General features: G+C 41.7%; 2 protein-coding genes across 2 annotated transcripts in view; both read left to right on the top strand.

Moving 5' to 3' along the window:
• The window catches only part of si:dkeyp-68b7.12 (rho GTPase-activating protein 30), a 29,179-nt gene extending 23,802 nt beyond the window's left edge, over positions 1-5,377 (top strand). The window contains 1 exon segment of the mRNA XM_036138588.1: positions 2,387-5,377. Coding sequence (XP_035994481.1) covers positions 2,387-3,566 — 1,180 coding nt within the window. The 3' untranslated portion in view covers positions 3,567-5,377.
• A 1,560-nt stretch (positions 5,378-6,937) lies between these two features.
• LOC110366797 (zinc finger protein 227) lies at positions 6,938-12,247 on the top strand. The gene is given in 3 exon segments (XM_021309917.2): positions 6,938-7,313; positions 11,036-11,182; positions 11,184-12,247. Coding segments are annotated over 3 exon segments (1,146 nt in total). The 5' UTR covers positions 6,938-7,039; the 3' UTR covers positions 11,909-12,247.
• Positions 12,248-12,692: the final 445 nt, after the last annotated feature.

A 12,692-nucleotide genomic window follows, 5' to 3' on the forward strand; every position in this document is an offset into this window, starting at 1 on the left:
TTGAAGGCAAACAGCGTTCAAGGTGCATTCTTCCCCAAATGCACACCTAGTAAGATAAACCTTGAGTCTTTATAAGGAACAAATGTACACAAGCAGGAAGAGCCTCTGTGAGGAACAAGCAAACCCCCCTGTTAAAGATAACCGCTCCATCCTGGCCCCAACCTGGGGAGGACCCAGCTCTCTTCTCCCATTCTAAATTACCATCATACCCCCCCCCCCCCCCCCCCCACACACACACACACAGAGGAGATAATAGATCCCTAAGAATGCTTTACGACCATGTAAGCATACCCTGAGAAACTGAACTCTGATTAACCTTACATCTCTGCAAACACAGGCTGTAGACTATACATGCCATTCTGTCAAAGGCGACAACATGTTTTAATTTATAAGTTAAGTAGAACATTTTCCATTATACAACGGCCCACTGAATGAGCTGGAGGATGTCAGAGGGATGTCTGGGTTTCTCTTCTAGGCCCGTAGCCCCTCCTACCCGATCTTACATAAGTGGAGGACAATGAATGAATGTTAGCTCTATAATGCTATATAAATAAACTTGCCTTGCCTTGCCTAGCACCTGTTAGCACTGTTTTTACAATCATGCAACTGTTCTGGTGTTCTGTAGAGCAAACTGATGATCTGATTTAAAACAAATTTTCACTTAAAAGAACAAAAAAAACATGGTGTCCTGAGAGGTTGGAAATGCTGACTTTGACATGGAAAAAATGAGAAGAAAAGACACAAAAGAATAACAAAATACAGTCGAAATCGTGTTGAAAAGTATGGATCATAAACAACCTTTTCATTTATGCAAAGGAGATGTTTGAAAATGTTTCATACCTGCTTTGAAATCCAATGATTTAATACAATCTTTTGTAATGTACCCCGTTTTACTGTCAACAATTTATTTTTTGTGACTCCGATAATTAACTTCTTTCAAGTAAAAAGTCACTCTGAGTTATTTTGAATTGTTCCGAAGTCATATTTCACATAAACAGAGATGAGAACCACATCAAAAAGAGAGAGTAATATTCAAAATTTAATTTAAAACCACCATACATTGAAAGTGAAATTAAGTTTTGTACAGTTTGTAATGCCACTATCTCCAACTTAAATGTATTTTATTGGGAGTTTATGTTATGAAGTAGAGAATAAAGGACTTTACCTCTGGACCGTTCAGACACACATGAAAATGCTTTAAATCTCAACCTTTACATCAGGAACCCCCCCCCCCCCCAGCTCCAGTCCTCTAACCGGTTCTCTGTCAGGATGGTCGTGTATTTAGCTTTCCATTAACTCTGACTGCCTCCCTTATCCATACTGAATCCCCTTAGCATGGTGCTGCCGCCACCATGTTTCAGAGTGGGGGGAGATTTTTTTTTTCCTGATCATGTACTGTTTTAGTTTTTTTTTTTTTTATCCATAGCATTCTGCACATAGGTCAAAAATTTCAACTTTGCTCTCATCTCACCGGAGCACTTTCTGCCACATTTGCTGAGTTTCCTACTTGCAGTTTGGCAAACTACTAACAACAATGTGTTCTACTTGCCACATTTTCAAAAAGGACTCATTTGTGAGCTCCATGCATGACGAATAGTTGTTCTATCGACAGACTCTCCCACCTGAGCTGTGGATCTCTGCAGCTCCTCTAGAGTTACCATGGGACTCTTGGCTGGTTCTCTAGTTCAGGGGTTCTCAAACTTTTTGTGGCCAGGGACCCCTTAGCAGCGGTTTAAATTCTTACCAAGTCCCCTTTAGATTCCTTATGCTTCTAGTATTTTTAAACAGCCTTTTGTATATACATATATGTATATGTTAAATGTGTATACACACACACATATATATATATATATATATATATATATATATATATATATATATATATATATATATATATATATATATATATAGTATTAGAGATTTGGTGCGGATTAGATCCTCATTCTCGATAAAGCCAAACTCGATGTATCTGTTGTCATACTTCCTAATTTTAGCTTATTAGGCTTTTAACTTACTCGATAAAGTGGATGGAGTTAAATATTTGTCCGTTGTGTTACTTAACCCCGACGCACCCTCAGCTGTGCCTCCTCAGACCCGACAACATGCGTTTTCACAGTTTGTGGACCAGTTTGAGGGCCGCTGCTCTAGTTAATGCTTTCCTTGTCAGTTTAGGTGGACAGAAATGTCTTGGTATTTTTGCAGTTGTGCCATACTTTTTATTTACACTGTCAGTAAATCGCACTCATACTTCTGTTGGTGAATTTGTGCTATTTTTAGTTTGTGAATCCCAACAAAAGGCATTGAAGTTCGCAGTTTTAACATTTCTCTCCGGGCTTGCTTCTAATGCAGATGACCTACCTGCTCTTTTTATCTGTCATTTCAGCAGAGCAACAGATGAATCCCAGAGCGCCACCGAAGACGATCAAAGCGAAAAACGCCTGATTTCAGAAGCATCGGCGAGCTGCTGTGAGGAGCTGGAGCTGCCGAGCATCGAGGGCGACCAGGAAGCCAACGGTTCGACCGGAGCAACGGTTGTAGAGGAGCCTGGAGATGCGTCTCTCCTGCCAACGCCACCCCCTGAAAGCTGCGCCGGCGAGGATGTGACTGAAAGAGAGGAGACGTGTGAAGAGTCTGCTCTGCCGGAGCCTGAACCGGACGGTGGTGGCGGACCAGACGACACAAAGGCCGAGGAGGAAGAGGAAGAGGAGGAGGAGGAGGAGGAGGATGCAAACAGTAGGACAAATAGTGACATTTGGAGTGAGCTTGAGGATGTCGTTTGTGAAGTGATCGAGGATGAGGAGAGCGAGCAGTCTAAGAGGAATGCCGCTGCAGAGGAAGATGTACAAAAAGGTGGAGAAGCAGAGGAGCAAGAAGCGACAGAGGAGACAAAGGTTAGAGCGGAGGAAGAGAATTTATCGCAGAGGCCAAATTTAGGAAAGCCGGCAGATGAAGCAGCGGGGCATGAGAGAAACGAGCACGAGTTGAACCAAGAAGTTCAGCATCACGACGGAGAGGAAGTGGTTTCCGAAGAAGCAGAAAAGGAGAAGGAAGACGCAGACGGAGCAGAAAGCAGAACACAACAGAGCGCCGACAAACAGCCTCCGAGCTCGGCTGACGTCAGGGACCCGAAGGACGGAGGCGGGCCTGCGAACGGCGACGGCAGCTCAGGAGGCGTCGGCAGGAAGCTGGTGGTCTCCAAGCAGCCTAAGGTGTACCAGGTCAAAGCCGTGCCGGTGGTGCCGCCGAAGCCCCAGCACTGCAAGATCACCGCCCTGACCCTCCGTCACCAGCAGCAGCAGAGAGACAGGAGGGACAACACCCTGAAGGTCCACGCCGAGCAGGAGCGAGACGGCGAGACGGGCGACGGCGAGCACGCCGACAGACGGGAGAGGTCGTCCGTGCTCAGGGAGAAGAGGAGGGAAGGGCTCGAAGGCGGCGGGAGGGACGCCAAGAGGAACAGCCCTCTCAGCATGTGCTTCGACGAGGCCGTGGCCATCGCCACGCTGCGGCGGGAGAAAGAGCGAGGCCGAGAAGGGGAGGCGGAGCCGGAAGGGCCGGGGAAGTGAAGGAGCGATGGAGGCGGGCGGAGGAGAGGCTTCGGTTTCAGCACCTGTGTGCGATGCGGCCCTGTGCCCAGATTTACTCGTGGGAGTCCTGGCACCGCTGTAGTAAAACTTTATTGTTTTATTTTATGATCGCTGACATTTTTTTTTTTTTTTTGTCATTGCTGTTAATATTTAGTTTTATTTGGTTTTACGGGGCGTCGTAAGCGTATCGTCCTTTAAGAAGAAAAGGAGATGCATACACCTCCCTCTGCAGTTACTGTCCCTCTCCTCTGAGGAACGCGCAAAAAGCCTTAAAAAAATGCCAAAAGAAGTGTTTTTGTCACAAAATCATTGGACTTATCGCCGTCCGTGTTACACGACCGCCTCTTTGCCAGCTCCTGCAACATTTCAGGAGTTGAAGCACGCAGAGAGAGAGAGAGATGTAGGTCTGGGGTGGCCATTACAGAAGTTTAGTTTTGTGTCTGGTGGACAATTTCTGTGATATATTTCTGCTGAAGGTGACGGCGCTGACTCACTTTCAGACATTTTCTATTTAAAATGTCTTTTTAAAGAGTTCACTTATTCCCCAACTCTAACAAGTTTCCCACTGAAATGGCTCTACAGCATCACAGATCCTCCAGCTAACGTCCCGGTGAACACGTGACACCGTTTGCATTTACTCGTCCTGGAGTGTTTGTCAATGAAAAGCTCAATAATATCCCATCTGATCGAAGCTCAGCGTTTCAGCTTAAACCTACTTTTGAGTTTGGCAAATGCCGGACATTTCAGCTGTTTTAAACTATATTTTCAACTATTTCTCGGACTCTAGGAGTAAACTCAATTAATAGCTATTTTCAAATGTGAAGTCCAACCTCCCTAGCTTGTCATTCAGCTGATCCCTAGCTGAATGACAATTCTCTCTCGTCTTTCCCGTTTTGAAGAACAGCTATGAGAAACTGGCCTCCATCTTACGTCATATTTGTACCCCCCCCCCAGATATACGTTAGAAATTATAGGTTCTCAGATGCCAGCAACCACTTAGAAACCTAGAGGATCAATTAAGACAATGGTTGTGTAATTTCTGTTGTGGAAATTGTGAAGTGAGGCACAGGATCATGTGAAAACAATTATTTTAAACATTAGAGTTTTAACCCCCTCCCCATTGACCAATAGTGCTAAAATAAAAAGGTATATTTTTCTTCATTTTCTACTATGAAATGTTGGCACCGCAATGAAAGATGAATCTAATTCTTCACCTGTTTGTTATTTTTCTTCAGGATTTTTATTTTGCTTTTATCAGGCACATATGAAATAAGAAACATTTTAAATAAAAGAGAGTTTGGTTTTGATGGCCATGGTATGATCTGGCCAGACTGAGTCTGTTATGATGACATTTAGGTGGTTATTATATTCTAACGACAGGATGGAGAATCGTAGATATATTATTCACGGAGCGCCTTAAGGATTCTGCCTGAAATTAGTCTAAATAAACCATGAAATGAAAGCAAAACTGGAGGATGGAACAAAGTATTTAGTGCTGCTCCAACATCACACATCAGACGGATCAACAAGTTTTATAAATACTCTTCATTTCTCATGCCCTGTGTGTGACGGTTGTATAAAAGAAAGCATTTCACCTTGTTTACCTGCATTTTCATTCTCAACATCTGAAGATTAGTCTTGAAACTGGCTCCATAGCACTCATTGTTTGCACTTGTTGGCTATGGAAAAGTGTTTTCTATACAAAGTTCATGTACATAAATAGTTTATCTCAAATTGATTGATTGACGAGTCTGGTTTGAGGCTAATGAATAAAGAATATTGTGAATGGGTGTTGTGTTTGTTACATTATATTGTTGCTGGTCAACACCAGCTGTAAGAGTATGTTGACTTGTATGAAAAAAAAATGCCTTTTTGTTTGGGCTTTTATTTTCTAATTCCACAGAAAACAGAAAATTGGCTGATCTGTTTGGTTTTCAGTGTTCTGATGTTACTATGCTTAGATTGATTACCTGCAGAAGAACTGCAGCAGCATACAATGATTTTTTTTAAAGTAATGTTGGCAAAACTATGTTTTTATGTCAAAACAAATAAAAAAAGGAGTTGAAATTAAACTTTCAAATGACAGGCAAGTAAGATTATCTATTCACATCAAGAAAAATCAAGAGAGTTGAAAGAGGTTAAAATAATGGAAGCAAAATAAGCATCCGTCTTTTGGCTCACATGAGACCAAAATTATATTTTATGTTTAAGAGAGAATAAACCGTTTCACTTTACCATTAATATGGACTCCAATAAAGGGCCTTTCTGTCATATTTGACCTAGAAATTCCATTTAAATCCCGAAAATCCAGAAAAAAACTATCCACGCATTTATTACTTTAAGGCTGGAAACTGTTCAGGAAGGAGACGGGTTCTGTGTGATTTATACATTGTTGAATGTATAAATCAGCCCCAGGAATAAAGCAACAGTGAAACACCTCATGTACCAACATGAGCTTAAATGGCCACTAAGAAAGAAAGCAGTACTTCAAAAGCGACATTAAAGCCAGAATACATTTAGCAAATGACAAAAACTCTAACTTTAAGAAACACTGAGTAAGGTTTTATGAAACTAAGACTGGAGGCTTTGGCCATATTAAAGACCATTGTTATATTTAGTGGACAAAGTGAAGTTTGCAAGCATAAAGAACACCATCCTAGCTGTGAAGTACAGCGGTGGTTGCATCATGTTGTGGTGGGGTAATATGCAGGAGGGAATGGTGCACTTCACAAAACAGATGATATAATTTGGAAAGAAACATCTCAAAGCATCATCCAGCAAGGTAAAGCTTCAGCAAAAATAGTTTTTGCAAATGGAAAATAACATTAACAAAGTTAGCAGTTACTTACAAAGAAAGAAAAATCTATGTTTGGAGAGGCCGTCACAAAGCTCCCATTGAAAATATGTGGGCAGGGCTACCATCTAAACCTGGTTCAGTCAGAAGAGATGGGCCAAAACTCAAGCCAACTATGAAAGTGTGCCAAAAATGTTTTAAGTCTTTGACTTTGAGAAACAATTACTACGGCAATGTGAAAACTTGATTAATAAAGTGTTTTTTATCATTCTGGTATTTTGTATAAAGACGTTTTAATGATCCTAATTGACCTATAGGAACCATTTAGTGATTTAATGCCAGACAGTGAGAAAAAAATTTTTTAAGTAATTTTTATACAATGTATAGGTAAACTTTGTGTGCACATTTAGCTATATAGATATTACTTCACCTTTTTACCCCATGTCTGTTACTAGAACAGATATTTCCAAGTCAGCGTGGAAGGAAATCAAACATTTCACGCATATTACATGTATTACGGTCATCAGCGTCTACCTCACTTCCGGCTACACATTTCCCGGAAGTAAATCAAAATAAAACGGATGGGACGCTGATTCCAGCCTCCACAGGGGACCCAAACCTCGCATCTGTTGAGTTTTTAATCCATCCCCCCGGCGGGATGTCTTTCCCCTCGGCGTTCAGCACGCAGGTGGCCGCCATCATGGATGTCCTGGCCAAGGCTGCGGTGGCGGAAATAACGATGCTGGTGGAGGAGGGCAGCGTGGCTCTGCGGCTGGAGGCGAGCAGGAGGGATGGCGAGATCCTGGAGCTGCGGAGCTGTCTGAAGAGGATGGAGGCTGAGCTCCGGAAAGCCCAGGAAGCCGCCGCAAGGCGAGCCACGGCCGAGAAACAGGTGCAGACCGCGGCGGCGGGGGGCCAGGAGCCGCGGAGAGGTGAGGAGGAGCGAGGAGACTCCTGCACCACCGACCTGCATTCAGAGCATCCAAAACCCAGATAGACAGCTGGAGAAAAACACACTCTTACCTTAGAAGTTCACTCTGTAAAATAGTTGCTTTGGTCTCATGTTAAATTCGTCTGATGCTATGTGTTATTTAAACATAATATAGTTATTACACACAGTGTTTTTTTTTTTTTTTTTTTTTTTAAAAAGCAAAACATTTATTTATTCATCTTCCATTTGACATATACATTCGTGAAAAAATAGTATGCCTATTGAGTATTTAGTTTTTTTTTTAAGATAATATAAGACGAGGAAAAAGTGAGCAAATGTTTTTGATTTTTCGCTTTTCAGAATAATTTCAATCAGACTCTTCTTGTAGCCGTTTGACAGTAGAGCTGGACGATAATTCAATAACGATATATATATATATATATATATATCGATAGACGTATATTGTTGATAGGGGAAAAAAAGAATCCATAAAAAGTTAAATAGAATAACACTTTTTCTTCATTTTGCATTCTAGCCTATCGTGTAGGTAAACATAACAGTCGTTACATCCTCCCAACCAATCACAACGCAGACCCAGGTACAAAGCCCCGCCCCCTTCAAAAAGTTCAGAGCGCACGTGAAGTGAGGAGTTAACCCTAACTCCTCAGTTCTAGCTGCTGGATGTTTCAGGGATTTCTTGCATGACGGACGATGGAACATACGGTCGATTCCGTGATGGTGAGCTGGACCGGTTCTGCTGCTGCGAAGCGTCCCTAAACCATGACGCTTCCACCTCCATGCAACGTTCTTTCCCTGGAACGCTGCGTTTCGAAGACCTCTTTTAGCATCCTGGGCTCTGCTTTCTGTGTGAACTGACCTGGGACCTGTTTCAGAAACAAGGGCCGATCTACCCTGAGTAGAAAGCTTTTACTTTGAGTAGTTCTACCTCACGCTGTCACTTAACCTTAGACTTAGAGACTTAGACTTAAACTTTATTGTCATTTTGTATGTGCAGAGTGCATACAAAACTAAATTGCGTTGCATACAGCTTACGACAATGTAATGAGAATGCAACTGAAATAACATAACATTACAATATAAAGTGCAGCAGTGATAAGACTGTACAGTGCAGGAGAAAAACAGTTTTTAAAAAAGTGTGCAGAAAAATGTTCCACCATGTTTATAGTGCAAAAAAGGCATTCATTTGAAACTAAAGCAATAATCACATTCAGCGTATTCGGTTTCAGAACAGGTGATATCAATGAGGTAACTAAGCTCAGCGTCCAATCAACCCTGAGTTAAGCACGAACACGAGCGTGAAAGAAGCCCTGATCAATGGAACGCAGATAACTGGATTCACCAATGGTAACGGCATGAAATAAGAAGCCTGGAAGTGGCGTTTACCGCGAGTGGAATTGGAAATCTTTTATGATGGCATACGGAGGATATCAAGGCATAATTCACAAACAAAAACAATGCTGTTGGTGCAGAAAAGGCGAGTTATAGCGGCAGAAATTTGCTGAAAAAGTCAATGCATGAGTGATGTGAGAGTTATTTGACAGAGGAAAAACTCAAAGTTTGCCTAAACAACTCTGCTTGGTAGCAGGGTCGGAGTAATTTGTTGTCATAATTAGACTCAGGGTAACGGCTTCTGAGCTCTCTGAAACAGAAAAGCAGGAATTTACCCCAGGATTTACTCTGAATATCAACTAACCCAGCTGTCTGAAATGGGGCCCTGGATGCCCCAACCTAGGCTTTTTGTTTTTTTACTGTTGTTTTGAGTTTCCTTTGCTTGTAGACTGTAACAGCAGAATGGCCCAGACTTTTTTTTTTAAATCTCTTACGAGACGCTCGGTCTGCTGCAGTCTTCCACTGAAGGCCTCAGGCAGCTCTTTTGATCTCATCATGGTGTCTGCTCTCACTTCAACACTCAGGAGGACACCAAGCTGAATGTCTGAGCTTTGAACAGGATAAACCTCCTTTAAGGCGCTGTATAATAAATGGACTGGAAATCGTCCCACAGTGGGGAGATTCAGGTGTGCCAGCAGCAAAGTGAAAGGCAAATGGAGACATGCAGATTCAATCAAAAGTTAAAAAAATGTTGCGCATCATGTGCAGCTGATGTGTTATGACCCTGGGGGATTTTAGCCATCCTATCTACCTTTTGTCAAATTAAGTTCACTATCTATCTATCTATCTATCTATCTATCTATCTATCTATCTATCTATCTATCTATCTATCTATCTATCTATCTATCTATCTATCTATCTATCTATCTATCTATCTATCTATCTATCTATCTATATTAGGGCTGGATGATATGGGGAAAAAAAAGCATATCGATAAAATAGAAATCATATTGATCAATTTGGATAATTATCGACTAATTCAAAAAATTTAAATTCAAAAAGTGCAGCCCTGGACATTTTATGCTGCTTCTTAGATACATATTTTTAGATACAAAACACACAAACACTGAATTCAAACTCAACCGTTTATTCAACCAACTTTTTACCAAAACTAAGTATTTAAAAAAATAAAAAAGAGCACATGTTCTCTAAACTCTTTGAAGGTGGCGGAGCTTGTCGACAAACCATTCCTGGGTCTGCGATTGTGATTGGTTGGGAGGATGTAATATGAGTGTAATATTAAGGAAGGAAAACTGTTTTATTGGAACTTTTATTGACCCTGTTTTCTATTGATCGATATGTATTGTTGTTGAATTATCGTCCAGCCCATATATATATATATATATATATATATATATATATATATATATATATATATATATATATATATATATATATATATATATATATAAATTTTTTTTTTTTTTTTTTTTTTTTTTCTGACACGCTTATCCCTGTTGGGGTCGCAACGGGTACTGGTGCCTATCTCCAGCTGTCAATGGGCAAGAGGAGGTGTACAAAGACAGGTCTTTGTTTTTTTTCCCACATGAAAACAATAATGAAAAATATTTTTTTTAAATGTGATAATCTTGTTGCACAAGTCTTACACAACAGATGCAGGATAGAAACATGACATTTTATGTAGAATATCTTATATTTGTAGCAGTAGTGATGAAAGGCAATTAAAAAATATATATTTTTTTAAAATAGAAATCCAACACCGCATTCAGTCAAATACTATCAAAAACAAACATTTTAAAACTAAAAAGCGAATACTAAAATAGCTGTAATACTATAACTACTGCATAAACAGTGCAGACATGTTGCTAGGCAGAACACAGAGATTGCTTTCTGTCATATTTTTTCTTTAGCCTAACATTCTTAAATGGGACCAGCGAGGTCAATCTTTACCTCCTGTACCTTTTCCCATTAAGAACCGTAAGAATCTGTTGGAATTACTGCTCTAGGTGAATATCAGTGTTTACAGATTCAGCGCCCACGCTGCAAAAACAGAACTTAAAATAAGTAAAATTTTCTTTAAATGAGTGTATTTGTCCTTGATTTTAGCAGGTAAATAAGATGATTTCCCAATGGAATGAGATTTTTCCACTTAAAATAGGAACAATTCCTCTCAGTCATCTTATTTCAAGTGCAGGATGTCTAATTATCTTATTTTAGGGGCAAAGATACTCATTCCATTAGCAGATAATCTTATTTACTGACTCAAATCAAGGACGAATAGACTAACTTTAAGAACATTTTACTTGTTTTTAGATACATTTTTGCAGTGCTGCTGTTTTCTTTTGTCTGCAGATAAAAGGCAGCGTTGCCAAACAGACGAGGCGTATCCTGAGCTGAACCCCGCTGGCTCACTCTGTGAGACGCGCATCAGTCCAGCCGTGAAAGAAGAGCCAGCAGGCGGACTTCGCGTCGACGGAGCAGCGGAGCGTGCCGTGACATGAGGCAGCGGATCCAGGTGACCCCACCTGGCCGGCCTGTGGAGAAATTCAGCAGCAGTCGCACATTTTCCCGTCCGACATCGAGGAGCGGCCTTCTTCCAGAGACGCGCAGAGTTCATATTCATCATCGGGAAAGGAAGGAGCAGATGATCGCTTTGCTTTGCCCGTGAAAGCGGAGGTCTCTGTGCTTCCAGGGTCTTTTTATGCAGACGGTTTGCATCCGGGCGGCGTTCAGGACGACTGCGTGGAGTCTGCGGGGCCGTCGGCAGCTTTGCCTCACGCCCAGGCGTCCACGGCAGGAGCGTCCGGGTCCAACGAGGAGAACGTCGGCGGCAAGGTGAGCTGCAGACCAAAGAGGTTCATGACTGCGTGGAGAGCAAACCAGAGCGTCTACATCTGCTCGGTGTGCAACAAGGGTTTCCTCCGCTTGTCTCAGCTGGAGGAGCACAGGAGCACCCACCAGACCTCCAAGCCTTTCAGGTGCCTGGAGTGCGGGAAGTCCTTCACCCAGAAGACCCGGCTGAAGACGCACCAGAGGGTCCACACGGGGGAGAGGCCGTTCAGCTGCAGCATCTGCGGCAAGAAGTTCTCCCGGCAGGACAACTGCCTGAGACACGAGCGGTTCCACAGCGGACTGAAGCCGTTCAGCTGCAGGCAGTGCGGCAAGAGCTTCACCGTGCTGGGGAACCTCAAAATCCATCAGGTGATCCACCTGCGGGGAAGGTAGCGCGCCGCTCGCTCCACTTTTAGCAGTTTAAACAATGTTTGAACTCTTGCATCAAGCCTCGATGCTGTGGAAAGCGTTCACTGTTGTATTTATTAATTGTAATGTTCCACTTCGATGCAGGAATGAGAGTCAGACAAAGGCGTGCACAAAATATCTGCAGCCCTTAAAGAGAAAGGTTTAGATGTCGAGCAAAATGTAGATTTTTCTTTTCTTATTTTGGATAATTATTTTTTTTTAATGTTTGTCTTGTGTTTAACGCCAATCCAATGAATGTACAACCTTGTTTTGTCCGGATGTCGTCCCATTAATGACTTCATTAAAAGTATTTTGTTCACTGTACATCTTTTGTCTCTATGCTTTTTTTTTTCTCGGTATAGATTTTCTTTGTAGACTTTTTGTTGCCTTTTTCCAGTTCCTGTCAGAGCATATGTACTTTGTGGTTTATGTTAGGTGGCTCTTTCTGAGGAGTTTATTTATGGCGGGAAGTTTTATTTAGACCTATGGAGGGGAGAAAAAAAGGGGAAAGATGTGAGATCAGTGTGACTTGTTATGTGAGGATATTCAGGGTTATATTTTGTTCCTGATCCGGCAGATATTCCCGGACTTGAACTCTAGTAATCTCTCCACCTCCTTCCACTGGTTCCACTGCTGGTATCTTTACTTCATTTGGACACCAATAGAAGTCAGACTTTGTATTTTACTCAAAATAGATGTTTGATTAATTGTGTTTTTTCATTAAACGTAAAACATGAACATTTTCATTCCCAACAAAGATAATTGTCAG

Source organism: Fundulus heteroclitus, chromosome 6, assembly GCF_011125445.2.
Source record: "Fundulus heteroclitus isolate FHET01 chromosome 6, MU-UCD_Fhet_4.1, whole genome shotgun sequence".
Classification (NCBI taxonomy): Eukaryota; Metazoa; Chordata; class Actinopteri; order Cyprinodontiformes; family Fundulidae; genus Fundulus; species Fundulus heteroclitus.